The sequence below is a fragment of the Pseudophryne corroboree genome, chromosome 4 (assembly GCF_028390025.1).
Source record: "Pseudophryne corroboree isolate aPseCor3 chromosome 4, aPseCor3.hap2, whole genome shotgun sequence".
Taxonomy (NCBI): domain Eukaryota; kingdom Metazoa; phylum Chordata; class Amphibia; order Anura; family Myobatrachidae; genus Pseudophryne; species Pseudophryne corroboree.
Window position 1 is genome coordinate 609,915,371 of NC_086447.1, and position 23,612 is coordinate 609,938,982.

Consider the following 23,612-nt stretch of genomic DNA (forward strand, 5'->3'; position numbering starts at 1 on the left):
CGGGACCTGCTTCAGCAGGGACCGTGTCTATTCCAAGACTTACCGCGGCTGCGTTTGACGGCATGGCGATTGAACGCCGAATCCTAAGGGAAAAAGGCATTCCGGAAGAGGTCATCCCTACCCTGGTAAAAGCCAGGAAGGAGGTGACTGCACAACATTATCACCGCATTTGGAGAAAATATGTTGCGTGGTGTGAGGCCAGGAAGGCCCCGACGGAGGAATTTCAACTGGGTCGATTCCTACATTTCCTGCAAACAGGATTGTCTATGGGCCTCAAATTAGGGTCCATTAAGGTTCAAATTTCGGCCCTGTCGATTTTCTTCCAGAAAGAATTGGCTTCAGTTCCTGAAGTCCAGACTTTTGTAAAAGGAGTACTACATATACAGCCCCCGGTTGTGCCCCCAGTGGCACCGTGGGACCTTAATGTAGTTTTGGATTTTCTCAAATCCCATTGGTTTGAGCCACTCAAATCGGTGGATTTGAAATATCTTACATGGAAAGTAACCATGCTACTGGCCCTGGCTTCAGCCAGGAGAGTGTCAGAATTGGCGGCTTTATCGTATAAAAGCCCATATCTGATTTTCCATTCGGACAGGGCAGAACTGCGGACGCGTCCTCACTTTCTGCCTAAGGTGGTTTCAGCGTTTCACCTGAACCAGCCTATTGTGGTGCCTGCGGCTACTAGCGATTTGGAGGATTCCAAGTTGCTGGACGTTGTCAGAGCATTGAAAATATATATTTCAAGGACGGCTGGAGTCAGAAAATCTGACTCGCTGTTTATACTGTATGCACCCAACAAGCTGGGTGCTCCTGCTTCTAAGCAGACGATTGCTCGTTGGATTTGTAGCACAATTCAACTTGCACATTCTGTGGCAGGCCTGCCACAGCCTAAATCTGTCAAGGCCCATTCCACAAGGAAGGTGGGCTCATCTTGGGCGGCTGCCCGAGGGGTCTCGGCATTACAACTCTGCCGAGCAGCTACGTGGTCAGGGGAGAACACGTTTGTAAAATTCTACAAATTTGATACCCTGGCTAAGGAGGACCTGGAGTTCTCTCATTCGGTGCTGCAGAGTCATCCGCACTCTCCCGCCCGTTTGGGAGCTTTGGTATAATCCCCATGGTCCTGACGGAGTCCCAGCATCCACTAGGACGTCAGAGAAAATAAGATTTTACTTACCGATAAATCTATTTCTCGTAGTCCGTAGTGGATGCTGGGCGCCCATCCCAAGTGCGGATTGTCTGCAATACTTGTACATAGTTATTGTTACAAAAAAATCAGGTTGTTATTGTTGTGAGCCGTCTGTTCAGAGGCTCCTACGTTTGTCATACTGTTAACTGGGTTCAGATCACAAGTTGTACGGTGTGATTGGTGTGGCTGGTATGAGTCTTACCCGGGATTCAAAATCCTTCCTTATTGTGTACGCTCGTCCGGGCACAGTATCCTAACTGAGGCTTGGAGGAGGGTCATAGGGGGAGGAGCCAGTACACACCACCTAGTGGTTTTAAATTTTGTGCCCTGTCTCCTGCGGAGCCGCTATTCCCCATGGTCCTGACGGAGTCCCAGCATCCACTACGGACTACGAGAAATAGATTTATCGGTAAGTAAAATCTTATTTTAAATGTCATTGTTTTCACATATGATGCTATCACAAGTTTAGCAGTGATTTGCATCTTTAATAAATGAACATATATGTCTACTTTAGTGAGCTTTGTCACTCATTCTTTCATTTATTTTACACTATTGTTACTAATGTTTTATATAATTTCTCTAAATAAAGTTTCATTCCTATCAGAACATGTACATAGATTAATGATTTCATATTGGCAATAAATATAGTTTAAAACTACACATAGAAACGAAAAACTTGCTTGTCTTCTTAATGGAAAAAAACGCACCGGAATCCTGCATCCCCTTGCTGTGTCTTGTGTTGTCATTAAGTCTGTACAGTCTGTATACTGTAAGTTTGTTGACTTTATATATGTTAAATAGTTATAAGACAAGTTGTTTCTAAGGTGTGTTTGTACTGTAAATACACAATGTCAATGACAGTGTCATTTTGCAACTGGATTTCTCACACCTACACTTACAAAAACAAAAATATATATACCACCCCCATTTCTTTGTTTACATTTTGTTAATAATCTAAATTAGTAATAGAGCTGGAGTTGTTAAAGTAATTTAAAAATACACTCCTGCCTCCTGGTGGCCATGGAACTATTCACAAATCCAAGTACCTGGTAAACTGTTCTCTTATCTTAGTATGTAATTCAAACCCTGTTCTAGGTTTTACCATATGTTTGTTGTACTGTAACTTGAGCTGTAGTGATATCAGTTGCTCTAATGGTTTTATATTGCAATGTACAAAGGTATTATTAATAATACATGCAGGTAACTCTCTGATATCCCGCAGACAGCTTAAGCTATAAGGGTGTAACTCAGCAAAAGTAGGCCTCAAGTCATTAAAACCTTTTTTTTTATTTATTTTTTTATTATTATTCATTTATTTATTTTTTAAACCACAGTTCGCCTGTTTTCAGAAATTATTCCATCTGAGCGATCTGTATCATTGGGCAGTGGGGTTGATGTTATTTATTAAACAAGCTTTTCCTACAATGTGTTCTTATTCTTTCTCTGACGTCCTAGTGGATGCTGGGAACTCCGTAAGGACCATGGGGAATAGCGGCTCCGCAGGAGACTGGGCACAACTAAAGAAAGCTTTAGGTCACCTGGTGTGCACTGGCTCCTCCCACTATGACCCTCCTCCAAGCCTCAGTTATATTTTGTGCCCGGCCGAGGTTGGATGCACACTAGGGGCTCTCCTGAGCTTCTAGAAAGAAAGTATAGAATTAGGTTTTTTATTTTCAGTGAGACCTGCTGGCAACAGGCTCACTGCAGCGAGGGACTAAGGGGAGAAGAAGCGAACCTGCCTGCTTGCAGCCAGCTTGGGCTTCTTAGGCTACTGGACACCATTAGCTCCAGAGGGATCGACCGCAGGCCCAGCCTTGGTGTTCGGTCCCGGAGCCGCGCCGCCGTCCCCCTTACAGAGCCAGAAGCAAGAAGAGGTCCGGAAAATCGGCGGCAGAAGACATCAGTCTTCACCAAGGTAGCGCACAGCACTGCAGCTGTGCGCCATTGCTCCTCATACACACTTCACACTCCGGTCACTGAGGGTGCAGGGCGCTTGGGGGGGGCGCCCTGAGCAGCAATAAAAACACCTTGGCTGGCAAAAATACCACAATATATAGCCCCAGAGGCTATATATGTGTAAAATACCCCTGCCAGAATCCAGAAAAAAGCGGGAGAAAAGTCCGCGAAAAAGGGGCGGATTCATCTCCCTCAGACACACTGGCGCCATTTTCTCTTCACAGTGCAGCTGGAAGAAAGCTCCCCAGGCTCTCCCCTGTAGTTTTCAGGCTCAAAGGGTTAAAAAGAGAGGGGGGGCACTAAATTTAGGCGCAATATTATATATACAAGCAGCTATTGGGGAAATTTCACTCAGTTATAGTGTTAATCCCCACATTATATAGCGCTCTGGTGTGTGCTGGCATACTCTCTCTCTGTCTCCCCAAAGGGCTTTGTGGGGTCCTGTCCTCAGTCAGAGCATTCCCTGTGTGTGTGCGGTGTGTCGGTACGGCTGTGTCGACATGTTTAATGAGGAGGCTTATATGGTGACGGAGCAGATGCCGATAAATGTGATGTCGCCCCCTGTGGGGCCGACACCAGAGTGGATGGTTAGGTGAAAGGTATTAACCGACAGTGTCAACTCCTTACATAAAAGGGTGGATGACGTAACAGCTGTGGGACAGCCGGCTTCTCAGTCCGCGCCTGCCCAGGCGTCTCAAAGGCCATCAGGGGCTCAAAAACGCCCGCTCACTCAGATGGCAGACACAGATGTCGACACGGAGTCTGACTCCAGTGTCGACAAGGTTGAGACATATACACAATCCACTAGGAACATCCGTGACTTGATCCCGGCAATAAAAAAAATGTGTTACACATTTCTGACATTAACCCTCTAAAAATGGGTTTTTATGTTGGGGAGAAAAAGCAGGCAGTGTTTTGTTCCCCCATCAGATGAATGAATGAAGTGTGTGAAAAGCGTGGGTTCCCCCCGATAAGAAACTGGTAATTTCTAAAAAGTTACTGATGGCGTACCCTTTCCCGCCAGAGGATAAGTTACGCTGGGAGATATCCCCTAGGGTGGATAAGGCGCTCACACGGTTGTCAAAAAAGGTGGCACTGCCGTTTTAGGAACGGCCACTTTGAAGGTACCTGTTGATAAAAAGCAGGAGGCTATCCTGAAGTCTGTATTTACACACTCAGGTACTAGACTGAGACCTGCAGATCGTGCTGCTGCAGCGTGGTCGGTGACCCTGTCAAACATGAGAACATATTAAAGACGTCGTCTTATATATGAGGGATGCACAGAGGGATATTTTGCCGGCTGGCATCCAAAATGAATGTAATGTCCATTCTGTCAGGAGGGTATTAGAGACCTGTCACTGGATAGGTGATGCTGACTTTAAAAGGCGCATAGAGATTCTGCCTTATAAGGGTGAGGAATTATTTGGGGATGGTCTCTGGGACCTCGTATCCACAGCAACAGCTGGGAAGAAATATTTTTACCTCAGGTTTCCTCACAGACTAAGAAAGCACTGTATTATCAGGTACAGTCCTTTCGGCTTCAGAAAAGCAAGCGGATCAAAGGCGCTTCCTTTCTGTACAGAGACATGGGAAGAGGGAAAAAGCTGCACCAGTCAGCCTGTTCCCAGAATCAAAATTCTTCTCTCGCTTCCTCTGAGTCCACAGCATGACGCTGGGGCTCCACAGGTGTAGCCAGGTACGGTGGGGGGCCGTCTCAAAAATTTCAGCGATCAGTGGGCTCGCTCACAGGTGGATCCCTGTTTCATTCAAGTAGTATTTCAGGGGTACAAGCTGGAATTCGAGATGTCTCCCCCCCGCCGTTTCCTCAAATATGCCTTGCCGACAACTCCCTCAGGCAGGGAGGCTGCGCTAGAGGCAATTAATAAGCTGTATTCCCAGCAGGTAATACTCAAGGTGCCCCTACTTCAACAAGGACTGGGTTACTATTCCACACGGTTTGGGGTACCGAAACCGCATGGTTCGGTGTGACCCATTTTATATTTAAAATCCTTGAACACATACATAAAAAAATTCAAGTTCAAGATGGAATCGCTCAGGGCGGTTATTGCAAGCCTGGACGAGGGGGATTACATGGGATCCCGGGACATCAAGGATGCTTACCTGCATGTCCCCATTTACCATCCTCGCCAGGAGTACCTCAGATTTGTGGTACAGGATTACCATTACCAAGTCCAGACACTGCCGTTTGGACTGTACATGGCACCGAGGGTGTTTACCAAGGTAATGGCCGAAATGATGATACTCCTTCAAAAAAAAGGGAGTTTTAATTATCCCGTACTTGGACAATCTCCTTATAAGGGTAAGGTCCAAGGAGCAGTTGCTAGTCGGGGTAGCACTATTTTGGAAAGTGCTACAACAGCACGGTTGGATTCTAAACAGTCCAAAGTCACAGCTGGTTCCTACGACACGTCTACTGTTCCTGGGGATGGTTCTGGACACAGAACAGAAATAAGTGTTTCTCCCGGAGGAGAAAGCCAAGGAGCTGTCATCTCTAGTCAGAGACCTCCTGAAGCCAAAACAGGTATCGGTGCATCATTGCACGCGAGTCTTGGGAAAAATGGTAGCTTCCTACGAAGCAATCCCATTCGGCAGGTTCCATGCAAGAACTTTTCAGTGGGACCTGTTGGACAAGTGGTCCGGATCACATCTTCAGATGCATCGGCTGATAACCCTGTCTTCAAGGACCAGGGTATCTCTACTGTGGTGGCTGCAGAGTGCCCATCTTCAAGAGGGCCGCAGGTTCGGCATACAGGACTAGGTCCTAGTGACCATGGATGCCAGCCTTTGAGGCTGGGGGGCAGTCACACAGGGAAGAAACTTCCAGGGACTTTGGTCAAGTCAGGTGACTTCCCTACACATAAATATTCTGGAACTGAGGGCCATTTACAATGCCCTGAGTCAGGCAAGGCCTCTGCTTCAAAACCAGCCGGTACTGATCCAATCAGACAACATCACAGCAGTCGCCCATGTAAACCAACGGGGCAGCACAAGAAGCAGGATGGCGATGGCAGAAGCCACAAGGATTCTCCGATGGGCGGAAAATCATGTGTTAGCACTGTCAGCAGTGTTAATTCCCGGAGTGGACGACTGGGAAGCAGATCTTCTCAGCAGACACGACCTCCACCCGGGAGAGTGGGGATTTCATCCAGAAGTCTTCCAAATGATTGTACACCATTGGGAAAGGCCACAGGTGGACATGATGGCGTCCCGCCTCAACAAAAAGCTATAAAAGATATTGCGCCAGGTCAAGGGACCCTCAGGCGATAGCTGCGGACGCTCTGGTAACACCGTGGGTGTACCAGTCGGTTTTATGTGTTCCCCCCTCTGCCTCTCATACAAAAGGTACTGAGAATAATAGGAAGGCGAGGAGTAAGAACGATACTCGTGGTTCCGGATTGGCCAAGAAGAGCTTGGTACCCAGAACTTCAAGAAATTATATCAGAGGACCCATGGCCTCTTCCGCTCAGACAGGACCTGCGGCAGCAGGGGCCCTGTCTGTTCCAAGACTTACCGCGGCTACGTTTTGACGGCATGGCGGTTGAACGCCGGATCCTAAAGGAAAAGGGCATTCCGGAGGAAGTCATTCCTACGCTGATTCAAGCCAGGAAAGATGTAACTGCAAAACATTATCACCGCATATGGCGGAAATATGTTGCTTGGTGTGAGGCCAAAAAAGGCCCCAACAGAGGAATTTCAACTAGGTCGATTTCTGCATTTCCTACAAGCAGGAGTGTCTATGGGCCTAAAACTAGGCTCCATTAAGATACAGATCTCGGCTCTGTCGATTTTCTTCCAGAAAGAACTAGCTTCAGTACCTGAAGTTCAGACATTGTAAAAGGAGTGCTGCATATTCAGCCCCCGGTTGTGCCTCCAGTGGCACCTTGGGTTCTCAACGTGGTGTTGAGTTTCTTAAAATCACATTGGTGTGAGCCACTAAAAACCGTGGATCTAAAATATCTCACGCGGAAAGTGGTCATGTTATTGGCCTTGGCTTCGGCCAGGCGTGTATCAGAATTGGCGGCTTTGTCATAAAAAAAAGTCCTTATCTGATTTTCCATATGGATAGGGCAGAATTGAGGACTCGTCCCCAGTTTCTCCCTAAGGTGGTATCAGCTTTTCACTTGAACCAACCTATTGTAGTGCCTGCGGCTACTAGGGACTTGGAGGATTCCAAGTTACTGGACGTAGTCAGGGCCTTGAAAAATTATGTTTCTTTAACGTCCTAGTGGATGCTGGGAACTCCGAAAGGACCATGGGGAATAGCGGGCTCCGAAGGAGGCTGGGCACTCTAGAAAGATTTAGGACTACCTGGTGTGCACTGGCTCCTCCCACTATGACCCTCCTCCAAGCCTCAGTTAGATTTTGTGCCCGGGCGAGGTTGGATGCACACTAGGGGCTCTCCTGAGCTCTTAGAAGAAAGATAGTCTTAGGTTTATTATTTTCAGTGAGACCTGCTGGCAACAGGCTCACTGCAGCGAGGGACTAAGGGGAGAAGAAGCGAACTCGCCTGCTTGCAGCCGGATTGGGCTTCTTAGGCTACTGGACACCATTAGCTCCAGAGGGATCGACCGCAGGCCCAGCCTTGATGTTCGGTCCCGGAGCCGCGCCGCCGTCCCCCTTACAGAGCCAGAAGCAAGAAGATGGTCCGGAAAATCGGCGGCATGAAGACATCAGTCTTCACCAAGGTAGCGCACAGCACTGCAGCTGTGCGCCATTGCTCCTCTCACACTTCACACTCCGGTCACTGAGGGTGCAGGGCGCTGGGGGGGGGCGCCCTGAGGCAGCAATAAAAACACCTTGGCTGGCAAAAATACCTCAATATATAGCCCCAGGGGCTATATATGAGGTAAATACCCCTGCCAGATTCCATAAAAAAGCGGGAGAATAGGCCGCGGAAAAGGGGCGGAGCTATCTCCCTCAGCACACTGGGCGCCATTTTTCCCTCACAGTTCCGCTGGAAGGAAGCTCCCTGGCTCTCCCCTGCAGACTACTCTACAGAAAAGGGTAAAAAAGAGAGGGGGGGCATTTAATTTGGCGCAGTATATAGTTTATATTAAAAAGCAGCTATAAGTGACATAACTCAGTTAGTCCCTGCCTTATATAGCGCTCTGGTGTGTGCTGGCATACTCTCACTCTGTCCCCCCAAAGGGCTTTTGTGGGTCCTGTCCTCTATATTGAGCATTCCCTGTGTGTGTGGAGTGTGTCGGTACGGCTGTGTCGACATGTTTGATGAGGATAATGAGGTGGAGGCGGAGCAGATGCCTTTAGAAGGGATGTCACCCCCTGGGGGGCAGACACCTGAGTGGATGTGCTTATGGAAGGAAATGAGTGCACGTATAGACTCATTACATAAGAAATTTGACGACATGCCGACTGCGGGACAGCCGAGTTCTCAGCTCGTGCCTGTCCAGGTGTCTCAAAAGTCTTCAGGGGCTCTGAAACGCCCGCTATCTCAGATGGCACAAGTAGATGTCGACACGGATACTGACACCAGTGTCGACGACGAGGAGTCAAATTTAATGCCCATTAAGGCCATTCACTGCATGATTGAGGCAATGAAAGAGATGTTAAATATCTCTGATTTACATCCAGGTACCACAAAAAAGGGTATTATGTTTGGAGAGAAAAAACTACCTGTAGTTTTTCCCCCGTCAGATGAATTAAATGAAGTGTGTGAAGAAGCGTGGGCTTCCCCTGATAAGAAATTGGTAATTCCTAAGAAGGTACTAATGGCGTTCCCTTTCCCGCCAGAGGATAGGTTACGTTGGGAAACACCTCCTAGAGTGGATAAAGCGCTCACACGTTTGTCTAAAAAGGTGGCACTACCGTCTCAGGATACGGCCGCCCTTAAGGAACCTGCTGATAGAAAGCAGGAGGCGATCCTGAAGTCTGTATATACACACTCAGGCATTATACTTAGACCAGCTATTGCGTCAGCATGGATGTGCAGTGCTGCCGCTGCGTGGTCGGATAAACTGTCAGAAAATATTGACACACTAGACAGAGACACGATTCTGCTAACAATTGACCATATCAAAGACTCAGTCTTATATATGAGAGATGCACAGAGGGAAGTCTGCCGGCTGGCATCTAAAATAAGTGCATTGTCCATCTCTGCTAGGAGATGCTTATGGACTCGCCAGTGGACTGGAGATGCAGATTCCAAAAGGCACATGGAAGTTTTGCCTTATAAGGGGGAGGAATTATTTGGGGATGGTCTCTCCGACCTAGTTTCCACAGCAACGTCTGGGAAGTCAGCATTTTTACCCCATGTCCCCTCACAGCCTAAGAAGGCGCCATTTTATCAGGTTCAGTCCTTTCAGACCCAGAAAAACAAGCTGGGAAAAGGAGGGTCTTTTCTCTCTAGAGGCAGAGGTAGGGGAAAAAGGCTGCAACAAACAGCAGGTTCCCAGGAGCAAAAGTCCTCCCCCCGCTTCCTCTTCCAAGTCCGCCGCATGACGGTGGGGCTCCACAGGCGGAGCCAGGTACGGTGGGGGCCCGCCTCATGAATTTCAGCGATCAGTGGGCTCGCTCACAGGTGGATCCCTGGATCCTTCAAATAGTATCTCAGGGGTACAAGCTAGAATTCGAGGCGGCTCCACCCCACCGGTTCCTAAAATCTGCCTTGCCGATTGCTCCCTCAGACAGGGAGGCTGTGCTAGCAGCGATTCACAAGCTGTATTCCCAGCAGGTGATAATCAAGGTACCCCTACTTCAACAAGGCCGGGGTTACTATTCCACACTATTTGTGGTGCCGAAACCGGACGGTTCGGTGAGACCCATTTTAAATTTGAAATCCTTGAACATATACATAAAAAAATTCAAGTTCAAGATGGAATCGCTCAGGGCGGTTATTGCAAGCCTGGAGGAGGGGGATTACATGGGATCCCTGGACATCAAGGATGCTTACCTGCATGTCCCCATTTACCATCCTCACCAGGAGTACCTCAGATTTGTGGTACAGGATTGCCATTACCAATTCCAGACGCTGCCGTTTGGACTCTCCACGGCACCGAGGGTATTTACCAAGGTTATGGCGGAAATGATGATACTCCTTCGAAAAAAGGGAGTTTTAATTATCCCATACTTGGACGATCTCCTAATAAAGGCACGATCCAAGGAACAGTTGTTAGTGGGAGTAGCACTATCTCAGGAAGTGCTGCGCCAGCACGGCTGGATTCTGAATATCCCAAGGTCACAGCTGGTCCCGACGACACGTCTAATGTTCCTGGGAATGATTCTGGACACAGTCCAGAAAAAAGTGTTTCTCCCGGAGGAGAAAGCCAGGGAGTTGTCTTCTCTAGTCAGAGACCTCCTAAAACCAAAACAGGTATCGGTGCATCACTGCACGCGGGTCCTGGGAAAGATGGTAGCTTCTTACGAAGCAATTCCATTCGGCAGGTTCCATGCCAGGATTTTTCAGTGGGACCTGTTGGACAAGTGGTCCGGATCGCATCTTCAGATGCATCGCCTGATAACCCTGTCCCCAAGAACCAGGGTGTCTCTTCTGTGGTGGCTGCAGAGTGCTCATCTTTTGGAGGGCCGCAGATTCGGCATACAGGACTGGGTCCTGGTGACCACGGATGCCAGCCTACGAGGCTGGGGGGCAGTCACAAAGGGAAGAAACTTCCAAGGACTATGGTCAAGTCAGGAGTCTTCCCTTCACATAAATATTCTGGAACTAAGGGCCATTTACAGTGCCCTAAGTCAAGCAAAATCCCTGCTCCTACACCAGCCGGTGCTGATCCAGTCAGACAACATCACGGCAGTCGCCCATGTGAATCGACAGGGCGGCACAAGAAGCAGGATGGCAATGGCAGAAGCCACAAGGATTCTCCGATGGGCGGAAAATCATGTACTAGCACTGTCAGCAGTGTTCATCCCGGGAGTGGACAACTGGGAAGCAGACTTTCTCAGCAGGCACGACCTCCACCCGGGAGAGTGGGGACTTCATCCAGAAGTCTTCCAAATGATTGTAAATCAGTGGGGTCGTCCACAGGTGGACATGATGGCGTCCCGCCTAAACAAAAAACTAGAGAGGTATTGCGCCAGGTCAAGAGACCCTCAGGCGATAGCTGTGGACGCTCTAGTGACACCGTGGGTGTACCAGTCAGTTTATGTGTTCCCTCCTCTACCTCTCATACCAAAGGTAATGAGAATAATAAGAAAGCGAGGTGTAAACACAATTCTCGTGGTTCCGGATTGGCCAAGAAGAGCGTGGTACCCGGAACTTCAAGAGATGATCTCAGAGGACCCGTGGTCTCTGCCGCTCAGACAAGACCTGCTACAGCAGGGGCCCTGTCTGTTCCAAGACTTACCGCGGCTGCGTTTGACGGCATGGCGGTTGAACGCCGGATCCTGAAGGACCATATGGATAGGGCAGAATTGAGGACTCGTCCCCAATTTCTCCCAAAGGTGGTGTCAGCGTTTCACCTGAACCAGCCTATTGTGGTGCCTGCGGCTACTAGGGACTTGGAGGACTCCAAGTTGCTAGACGTTGTCAGGGCCCTGAAAATATATGTTTCCAGGACGGCTGGAGTCAGAAAATCTGACTCGCTGTTTATCCTGTATGCACCCAACAAGCTGGGTGCTCCTGCTTCTAAGCAGACTATTGCTCGCTGGATTTGTAGTACAATTCAGCTTGCTCATTCTGTGGCAGGCCTGCCACAGCCAAAATCTGTAAATGCCCATTCCACTAGGAAGGTGGGCTCATCTTGGGCGGCTGCCCGAGGGGTCTCGGCTTTACAACTTTGCCGAGCAGCTACTTGGTCAGGGGCAAACACGTTTGCAAAATTCTACAAATTTGATACCCTGGCTGAGGAGGACCTAGAGTTCTCTCATTCGGTGCTGCAGAGTCATCCGCACTCTCCCGCCCGTTTGGGAGCTTTGGTATAATCCCCATGGTCCTTTCGGAGTTCCCAGCATCCACTAGGACGTTAGAGAAAATAAGAATTTACTCACCGGTAATTCTATTTCTCGTAGTCCATAGTGGATGCTGGGCGCCCATCCCAAGTGCGGTTTATCTGCAATACTTGTACATAGTTATTGTTAACTAAATCGGGTTATTGTTGAGCCATCTATTGAGAGGCTCAGTTGTTTCATACTGTTAACTGGGATTCATATCACGAGTTGTACGGTGTGATTGGTGTGGCTGGTATGAGTCTTACCCGGGATTCAAAATCCTTCCTTATTGTGTACGCTCGTCCGGGCACAGTGTCCTAACTGAGGCTTGGAGGACGGTCATAGTGGGAGGAGCCAGTGCACACCAGGTAGTCCTAAATCTTTCTAGAGTGCCCAGCCTCCTTCGGAGCCCGCTATTCCCCATGGTCCTTTCGGAGTTCCCAGCATCCACTACGGACTACGAGAAATAGAATTACCGGTGAGTAAATTCTTATTTTCCAGGACGGCTAGAGTCAGGAGAACTGACTCGCTGTTTATCCTGTATGCACCCAACAAACTGGGTGCTCCTGCTTCTAAGCAGACTATTGCTCGCTGGATTTGTAGCACAATTCAGCTGGCGCATTCTGCGGCTGGACTACCGCAGCCAAAATCTGTAAAAGCCCATTCCACAAGGAAGGTGGGCTCATCTTGGGCAGCTGCCCGAGGGGTCTCGGCTTTCCAACTTTGCCGAGCTGCAACTTTGTCAGGGGCAAACACGTTTGCTAAATTCTACAAAATTGATACCCTGGCTGAGGAGGACCTGGAGTTCTCTCATTCGGTGCTGCAGAGTCATCCGCACTCTCCCGCCCGTTTGGGAGCTTTAGTATAATCCCCATGGTCCTTACGGAGTTCCCAGCATCCACTAGGACGTCAGAGAAAATAAGATTTTACTCACCGGTAAATCTATTTCTCGTAGTCCGTAGTGGATGCTGGGCGCCCATCCCAAGTGCGGATTGTCTGCAATACTTGTATATAGTTATTGCCTAACTAAAGGGTTATTGTTGAGCCATCTGTTGAGAGGCTCAGTTATATTCATACTGTTAACTGGGTATAGTATCACGAGTTATACGGTGTGATTGGTGTGGCTGGTATGAGTCTTACCCGGGATTCAAAATCCTTCCTTATTATGTCAGCTCGTCCGGGCACAGTGTCCTAACTGAGGCTTGGAGGAGGGTCATAGTGGGAGGAGCCAGTGCACACCAGGTGACCTAAAGCTTTCTTTAGTTGTGCCCAGTCTCCTGCGGAGCCGCTATTCCCCATGGTCCTTACGGAGTTCCCAGCATCCACTACGGACTATGAGAAATAGATTTACCGGTGAGTAAAATCTTATTATTTCTTACCATGTGTTCTTATTCTCCAGACCTCAGGATTCCGCTGGACCAGAACACACCTTACCTGCAAGCATTGAGTTCAGAGAAAATTGTAAGTACTTTGTCATTTCTAGTTATTTGTTTTACTTGAAAAGGATTAACGAAAAAAAAAGTTAAATATATTACTTCAATATATTCAATGTGTGTTAAAATTAATATTACAAATACATACAGTACTCTATTTTTTTATTTGCTAGGTTTTTCATGTTATTGTATGTTTGCTTTTTCATTTCAGATGAAAATATTTGCAAATGTTTGATTGCAACAACATTTTCTTTTAAACGACTTAGCAAACATTGAGATAGCTTGCAAAAATGACATAGGTGTAAGCCCATTATCCAATTATTACCACACAGCAAAAACTGGCTACAATATCCCAATAGTATATTACACTATCCAGTTATAGCCCCTTTTTATCTTGCAGTACATTACCCATTCTTTGGCGATAACACATACGATGCGGGATAAGTTCCAGAACCCATGCATTATCACACAAAAACAGGTATCTAATGGCTGTTTATCGCAGATTGTGCTTTGTGGTGCCTGAGGCACCTAAAGCATAATTCCTGATAAATGCCACTTATCTGGGCTAATTGTATAGCTCCGGGTCGATGCATTAGCTGTGGTAATTTGCCACAGCTAATTGGATACAGGCCTAAATGTCTTGACCAGTCATATCATAGACCCAATGTGTAACATCAGGCTGTTTGTGTTTTTGTACAAATGGTTCAGTAGTTTCTGCATGTAAGGGAACAACTAATGTTGCTGAAAAAGACCACATACAGTACCTACTACTTTTGTGTAAAGGGCCCCATGCACTAGAACGATAATGCCCGATTTCATCCGATTTCGACCTTTTGGGCCGATAAATCGGATGAAAAGTGGCAAATTGGATGTGAGCATCGGATCGGAGCCCCTAGGTCGTTAGTGCTGCACTCACGATATTTTGGATCCCGCAGTAATGGCTGGGATCGCATATAATACATGGCATGCGATCCTGCCACCCGGGAAGCTGCCGGGCGGTTCAAGGGAAATCGCATCCGACTTTAGCCTCAGACATGTCGCTGTAGTGTATGGGGCCCTTGGGATTAGCTGTGCATGCTTAGGTCATGCACAATGTTGTTACTTGAGTCATCTCTGTTGGCAATGTGTAAGCACTTCATAGACAACAATGCTAGCTTTCACATTGAAATCATTTGTACTCACAAAAAAGTTTTGTATGAAGCCAGAAAAGAGAGAGTAGAGATGTGTCTAAAGTCTGTTTGCATGCATTTTAGAAATAGAGCCGTCATAGAGCTTTAATTCTGAGAACAAGCAATACTCTCAGTAAAAAGTATTATCACTTTATTTAACTCATTGAATTTCTTTAACTATAAGACACTTGTGTATTTAACATGGTGCCCTTTAGACCGATGACAAAGGACCATTGTCCAACAATTTGTTAATATCTATTTGTTTTTGTCTTGTTTCATTCCAACTCTTCGATTTTTACAGTGGAAGACTCCTTCTTGTCTGCAATCATTAACTATACTAATAGTTCGACTGTACACTTCAAATTATCCCCAACATATGTGTTATATATGACCTGCCGGTATGTATTGTCCAGTCAGTACAGACCGAACATCAGCCCTGCTGAGCGTACTCACAAAGTTATTTCCATTGTGAACAAGATGGTGAGCATGATGGAAGGTGTAATCCAGGTGAGTTATTTTAGCAATACGCTCTCAAAAAAATCTCCTGTATTAGCAATACCCATACTAAAAATACAATAGTTAATATTTAATTTAACATATATCTATTTTTATTTTTTTTATATATATATATAGACTTCAAGGGTCATTTTTGCAAAGTGTATCACCTATTTTTTTTTATTTAGTTTTTTTGGATACTTTCTAGCAGACTTGCATTCCATACCTGCATCTGAAAAATATTTTGTTGACCAAGAACAATTTGTCACCTGCTGACAATCGGCACTTTAACTTCCCCCACTGTGAAAAGCTGTTTGCACTAGAAATTCAAAATTGCTGTTGCGGTAGACATGTTTTAAGTGCAGTGAGTGGATACTTAAACATGTTTGGTAACCACTCCATTAGCATGTTAATGTATAGTGATATTTTTCTAATAAGTCCTGGATCCCATGCCATAATGTTCTTTGTCGCTTAATATACTTAAAGTTTTGCACCTTTAAAATGCAATAGTAGTCTGATCAGCATCAACCTGTGTGTGCAGCCATCTTCCAGTCGCATTGCAGGAATTACTAGTAGAACAGAGTAGATACAGTAAAGCTACAATTTGGAGCAATTGTTTCAGGCAGTGTTTAATGATTTACAAAGGTAAATCATCTTAGAACAAATTTTTAGTGACCCTTACTGATCGTGTAGAGCAGGCATTCCCAACCACGGTCCTCAAGGCACACCAACAGTGCAGGTTTTAGTGATATCCATGCTGCAGCACAGATGTTTAAATCAAAATAACTGAGCTACTAATTAAGTGACATGCTGAAGCCTGGATATCACTAAACCTGCACTGTTGGTGTGTCTTGAGGAACGAGGTTGGGAATGCCTACTGTAGAGTATAAGGAAGTGTGAAGATTTGGCTTCTGCAGTTAAAGAACAGCATATCGTGTATTAAGAAAAAAAAGAATATACAGATGTGTCCTCACTTACTGGTTGACCATACACCATGGTGCGACTGAGACCCTCAGAGAGGAGCAGCATCCCACATTTTTATTTAAATGTATCATCTTAGGGGGAATTCAATTAGCCCCTTTAATTTACATGGGTATAAAGGGGGGCAGCCTTGAGTGTTAACACCCGGGGCTATTCAGTTAGAGTCCCTTTTTCTCACTCGTTAAATTAACATGTTTCCACGCATTAACACACAAAATCTGGGATAAGTTTCCCAACCTACTGGTGAACACGATCGTGGCATCCGAAAACAGGTAATGCTGCCCATACACCTAAAGATTTATTGTCAGATCTGGACGGTTGGAATGAAAACCTGGCAATGGATGAGCGCAAATGACAGTTGGCCATTTGCTCCTAAATGCCGTAAAACTGACAAAAAACGGATGTGGATTTTACCAATTTGTCTGCTTGATCATTTTTGTCTGTTTTCCAGTGTTTGGGAGCAAATGGTCAATTGTCATTTGCTCTCATCCAGTACCAGATTTTCATTCCAACCAGCCAAATCTGACAATAAATCTGTAATGTATGGCCAACTTAAGTTATAAGGGATTTCTTTTCGTGTCTGCTCAGACCCCAAAATAAATCCCTGTTAAGTTCAGCCTGCTAGCTATCTTCAGGGCTACTTGATTTGTCATAGGGCATGGGTCTTCAACCAGCAGCCCTCCAGCTGCTGTGGAACTACACATTCCAGCATGCTGTGCTTCAGTTTTAGCATACCTTTATAGCAAAACTGTGGCAGGGCATTCGGAGTAGTTTCACAGCAGCTGGAGGGTCACAGGTTGAAGACCCATGCCCTAGGGGATCAATTAGCCCGAGGTAAATTATTGTGGCTAATTGTATTGCCCCCTTAGTTGGATCAAAGCGAAAAGTCCTTCCCGGTTTAGTAGAGACCCTAGACTGCAGCAATATCAGCATATGAATTGGTTTTACACACCCTTAAGGGGGGCACTCACGGAGCGATATTCTAAGCAATCTGACTACATTGCTTAGAATTTCAGCATTATCGCTCCATGTGTACCCCCTACAGCGATAGCGATGCGCATCACTATCGCTGCTGCTAGATTGGCCTGCATGCAGGCCAATCTAGCGGGTCGCTCACTTCACCCGCTGGGTGAAGTGAGCGCCCCCCCCCCCCGTCTCCCCCCGCACGCTCAGCACACATCGTGCTGTGCTGAGCGGCGGGAGAGATGTGTGCTGAGCGGTTCGCTCAGCACACATCTCTCCCGCATCGGCCCGTCTATATGGGCCTTTAATGTCTCAGATAAAGCACAAAGGAATTTGGAATGATACAAATCTGCAGCACTTGCATTGGAACCCTTTTTATACAGATTGAGACTGTCGAACACAGATGTACAAATGTCGCACATCAAATTTAATCAAATTAGTACATGGTAGCAATGTAGTTTTAGCACTCCCATTTTTATATATGTAAGTACGATGCACCTTTTAGTCAGAAAGATGTGTGGCTGAGTTGCGCAGGACCTGGCAAGCCAAGAGGGGCTATTTGACGCGACTGAAGCAAACAATAAGAAAGGACACCTCTGTAGCCTCAGCTCAGTCTGGTCATGGCAATTTATGGATAATTACTTGTGGATGAAAAGAAAATTAACTTCACAAATCTTTTTTGCCTGGTGTAGATATAGATAATATGAACTTTGGTATAACTCCAAATTATGCTATGTTAATCTTACTACACTTGTAAAAAAAAACTTTATGTACAACTCTATCTTCCAGCCTCTGATGCACTAATTAAGTATGGTAAACAAACATATGGTCAGTCTACCTATCAGATTCTCCACCTCTCTATAAAACTTAAAATGGGATCTCAAGACCCATTTCTTAATCAAACTCCGCCATCTTTCATCCTAACCCCCTGTTTCATGCTCATGTCTCTGTCTGCCCCCTCCCCTTTAGAATGTAAGCTCTCACTAGCGGAGCCCTCTCTCCTTATGTGGTTTTCTTCTATTCCATTCTCCCTACAAGGGCACCTAACCCTCAGTATCTACAACCGTAATGCTTATCATAGTGTCATGTCCCCGTATGCAGCAATGTTTATATACCATGTACTGTACTTGTCCTACATTGCCTTGTACAGTTGTTTGTTTTCTTGTTTTGGTCCTTTATTATGTACTTTGTTAGGCGCTGTGGAACCCTTAAGGCGCCATTTAATAAGTGATAATAATAAATTCCTATAATGAAGGCTAGTTATAAAAGTATTAAACGAGCAAACCGTGAAAGATCAGCATGCAGACGTAGCCACGCTCATCGTTTGTAAGTCTGCCGCAGACGGGCACGCTCAGCTAGGCTGCATTTATTACCTCCCATTCACTGTGAAAGGTGCACATGCGCATCTAAGGAGCACACAGTCACACCTACCAAGGCACGACTACGCCGAGATGTAGCCACAATGAGTGTGGCTACATCTGTACTTTGTAGAAAGAAAGAATAAAGTCCTTCCTTAATTCAGTCTGGTGATGGCAATATATGGTTAATTACCATGTATTAAGACAAAAATAATATAAACTTTCCTTTATACAGCTCAAAATTTGAGTTACAGTCCAGTGTAGTGTTGCAAACTGGAGTTACTATTTTAAAGTTTGCGTACACACTTAGGCAATATCGCATATGATTCAGCTGATAGCGGCCTGGTCGTACACTATACTATTCACATTATCTAGTGTATACGCACTATATCGTGTCTGATGTGTGCTCCCATATACACCTTACACACACAGCCTGAAGGTAATTTTAACCAATATTTTTAATAACTTTGTGCATTAAACAAAGTTCGTGTACATTCACACAATTCATTTGTTTCATATACACCTTAAACACATAGCCTGAAGGTCATCTAATACAATATTTTTAATAACTTTGTGTATTAAACAAAGTTCATGTTCATTGCGCCATCAGAAAGCAAATGTTTCACTCCCATTCTCACTCAAAAAATTCTGTATTTCGGAATATTTGGATATTGGATACTCAACCTGTATTGCATTTAATTTGCTGTGCAGTTAAAAAGCATACATCTGAAAATCCAATGTGAATATGAAGACAATATCCCCCATGAACACAGCAATATTGATAATTATCCTCCCTTCCAATTAGCTTTTCATCTGCATTTATGAATATTATTATCTCTTATGTAAAGCAACTATTTATAGTATTGCAGTCTTAAGTTCTGAGCGTTATACAGTAGCTGTTCCTAAATCTGGTCTGTCATATCCGTTTACAAGTTTCTTTCTCTGTTCTGCTTGATTTCCACATCTGTTAATCTGCAGGAAGTAGACCAGGGTGACCAGGTAGGATATAACTTTGGGAAGCAATCCCAGCTACTTTGGCTTAGCTCAGTCTCACACTGCTTTCATATAAGAGTACTACTATTTTTTTATTTTATTTTTAAATGGCTGGGCTGATCAGTTCATAACACTCATTCAGTAACTAGACTTGCGCTGTACTAAAAATTATTTTTGACTGTGCACCTTTTTTTGGCATCCCATAATCCTCTGCTTAATGCACCTGAATGTGGATACAACACAAGCAACTTTTTAATTAAAATTAAATAATAATAATTACAAAAAAAAATTATATATATATATATATATATATATATACACACACATACATACACACACTCCATTATTTTCCTCCTGTACTCTTTGGATCTCATCTATCCTAGGCCGCCATTCTATTGGTTGAGATTTCCGACTGACCAATACCAGATATTGTATGTCTTGGCAACTAACAGCGTATGAGGTGGCAATGAAGCTATTATTTTGCTTTGGCACATGTACATTAGTTACCAGAAAAACCACCTGTCAATTGCACCAACTGAAATTAAATACCTATGCACACTCTACACAATATATGACAAAATACATATCCTTAAAAATATATGTAGAAAAGAAAAACCAAATATACAAAGCTCTTTTCTGGTAACTGGTGTATAGTACAGGTCATGGTTCTGTTCGGTCTATGGTAATGTGGTATTGAATACCTAGGTATTGTCTGTGTGAGTAATATAGTTGCTTTGTTGTTCATGCAGAAACAAAAAAATATCGCTGGGGCACTTGCATTCTGGATGGCAAATGCGTCAGAGCTGCTTAATTTTATAAAACAAGACCGAGATCTCAGTCGAGTCACATTAGATGCTCAGGATGTTTTGGCTCATTTGGTCCAGATGGCTTTTAAGTAAGACCTTTTATTTATTTATTTATTTATTTATTTTTCTTATGTTTATGTACAAGTTAAAGGTAATGATAATTAAGCCCAGGATTCTTAGGGTGTGTACACACGGTGAGATATTTTCTTTCGATTTTGACTATATAGTCAAAATCGCAAGAAAAGTTAGTGCAGATCGCAAGGTGAAAGTCACCTTGTGATCCCGATTCGATCCCGATGCACGGTCCCGCCAGGTCGGCATCGCAAGAAAAGATAGACTGTGCAGGCAAGTCAATCCTTGCTAGATCGGTGTACCATCTAGTTCATCTCACATGTCAATGACATCTCACATAAACCAAAATCTCACATAAGCCAAAATCGTAAGCGCACACAGTCCATATCTCAAGAAAAGTTAGTCAAAATCTGTGCTACTGTATCTGGGCTGCGGGGAGTTCAAGGGAAATCGCAAGTGAAAATCGGGCATAGCAAGGATCTCACCGTATATACACACCCGTAGGTTCTAACCTATTCTAATTGTTTCCCAGTACACTAAAAATGTCAGTTTCCTTTTATTTTTTTATGTATCAGGGAATAATATACTTAATTTCTACAGGACTAAAATGATCTAATCTGGGTGCTAGTACTTAAGGTGACCTATTTTGACTGTTAGAACATAAACAGGCCTAATTCTGTTATTTAAGAATTAGGCCTATTTACTGTGGAAATGTGTGGAATGAATAGTTTTCATATGTTATTCATATATGCAGATATGACCTGCCCAAGGGCCAGGCTTCACCCCTGGCCCTTGGGTGGCTGGGGGGGGGGCCTTGATTGAAGGGGTCCCCACTCCTCCAGGGTACCCCGGCCAGGGGTGACTAGTTGGATATTTAATGCCACGGCCGCAGGGCGCTGTATAAAAGTGACCCCCGGCTGTGGCATTATCTGTCCAGCTAATGGAGCCCGGTCCTGGTACAAAAAATACGGGGGACCCCTACTCTTTTTGTCCCCCGTATTTTTTGCACCAGGACCGGACGCAGAGCCCGGTGCTGGTTGTTAAAATACGGGGGATCCCCTGTCATTTTTTTTCCCGTATTTTGGCAACCAGGACCATCTCAAAGAGCCCGAGGCTGGTTATGCTTAGGAGGGGGGACCCCACGCAAAAAAAATTCTTTTTTTTTTAACATTTTTAAAAATGTAATCAAAATCCGTCAAATCGTCCCTTTTTCGACAGCGGGACTGTCGAATCCGTTTTTTATTGAATATGTCGAATTCCGGCACCCACCTGCCGGAATTTGACGGTCGAATTGTGTCGAATTAAAAAAACGTGCGAAAAATTGCCGCAATTCGCCCGGAATTGCATATACTCCTAAGCATGTACAGTATACTGTATGTCTTTTGTGTTTAGAGCTATAATGCTAGGTTTCTATTGCATACCTGATGGTCCTTGACTATGTTTCTTTGTTTATATTGTTCATATTTTTTTTCTCTTCGTTAATTTAGATATTTGGTGCACTGCTTGCAGTCAGAGCTTAGCAATTTCATGCCTGCTTTTTTAGAAGATCCAGAAGAGAACAACTCACAAAGGCCTAAAATAGGTCAGAACATTATTCAATTGCAGAAGCATACATTTGTACAGTAACTCATTTAGATGGCAATTTATGTAACAGTACATTTGGAGTTTGTCAATTGCAGTTAGTAAAGTTAATATTACACCGTTTTTAATATCTGGCACTCTGCTACAGTAAAATCAATATATACAGCTATAGGATCTAATATTCAGAAAGTTCAGATAATGAGAGTGAATAACAGGGCTGACTGTTCAATATTCATGTTATATAGAAGCAACAAGTGGTTCTACCTAGAGTCACTATGATGAACAATAGGCCTAATGATCCAAAATACAGTGCAAAAAATGTACAACCTCCACAAAATATGCATACCTAGTAGTCTTTTCCAGAACTATATGATGCTATAAAAGTTTACATAAAAATGGGTACTTTCTTTACCCTACTACATATTGTGTGAAAATTTTCATCGCTAGTTCAACCATTTAAGGTTGTGTCAGACTACAAATATAGTTAGCTTTTTGACATTCAGAATGTTGACAAGCACAAGAGAGGTAGCTGTATGTTGAATTTGACATTGCAGAAATATAGTAACGCGATGTACAGTATCATTGGCATGTCATTTTCGACATATCCCGGCCACTCTTGTTCTTTTCTACATTCTGAATGTCAATAAGCCATACCCACCCCTACTGACTGTACTCTAGGAAGGATTATTGCATAGAAGTGATCTCATGACGTCAGCCATCCTACAATCACCTGAAACAAAAACATCACATTGCACATAGAACATTGTTGACACAAACTAAAATGTAATCATAAAGGGTGGTTCTCCAGAAAATGAACACAAAATCCTGTGCATCACATGCTTTATATATATTTTCCTTTTAAACTGGTCTGTTAAGAAATTGTTCTTATATGAAAACTTGATTGCTTAGTAGCAGTGCCTTACCCTATAACTTAAGAATAGACCCACTGAAATCTTGGTATTTTGGAGAAGTATGTTTAAATTTGTGTAGCTGTCCCGTGCATAGATTTGCCCTAAATATGTTTATTTAAAATACAGATGTAGCCACACTCATCGTTGCTGGTACTGCGCCATACAGGCGACCTAGTCATGCCATACAAATAGCGCAGGTTGGCGAAGTAAGGCAAGATAAGGTGTAAGAAGAACCACAGCATTCAATACACAGCTTCACCGCTGGGTGATGATTGTTTCACTAATGAAAACTGCATTACAGTGCTGTATAGCAGTGGATGGATATGGCACTACAGAATACTGTACAATGTAGCAAGCCCTGACAAGCGGACCAGTGCAGTAGCAAGCCCTTCCAAGCGGGCCAGTGCACAGACAATACAGTAGTTCTTTTTTTAATACAATAATACTCAAGGGCGGATTACAAAATCACCGGAAGGGCAGGAACACAGTGACAACATGCCTTACAACTGAACACTCCCCTGGTTTGCGGTATAAAATTATCCCTACACTAAGTAAAAGCTCAATGCTCTTTGCAGGCAGGCATTTATCCTGAACCACTTAAGGAAGCAATAGTCAGACCACTTCTTAAAAAAATCTAATTTAGAGTCTGACTGCATGACCAACTACAGGCCAGTATCAAACCTTCCTTTTCTAGGAAAGTTTATTGAGAAAGTGGTTGCAACTCAACTAGAAACCCACATGCCAACCCATGACATTTATGATCCATTCCAGTCAGGATTCAGG

The 23,612-nt window shown here is 44.6% G+C and overlaps 1 protein-coding gene across 21 annotated transcripts in view; it reads left to right on the top strand.

Moving 5' to 3' along the window:
* Positions 1-23,612, top strand: part of AFDN (afadin, adherens junction formation factor) — an 866,421-nt gene that overhangs the window by 586,233 nt on the left and 256,576 nt on the right. For 14 of the 21 annotated variants that reach the window (XM_063917625.1, XM_063917611.1, XM_063917620.1 and 11 more), the window contains 5 exons: positions 13,467-13,528; positions 14,971-15,176; positions 19,445-19,465; positions 20,209-20,354; positions 21,825-21,919. In XM_063917625.1, coding sequence (XP_063773695.1) covers positions 13,467-13,528; positions 14,971-15,176; positions 19,445-19,465; positions 20,209-20,354; positions 21,825-21,919 — 530 coding nt within the window. The remainder of the gene's footprint in view (positions 1-13,466; positions 13,529-14,970; positions 15,177-19,444; positions 19,466-20,208; positions 20,355-21,824; positions 21,920-23,612) is intronic. The other 7 variants (XM_063917613.1, XM_063917631.1, XM_063917634.1 and 4 more) reach the window with 1 other exon arrangement.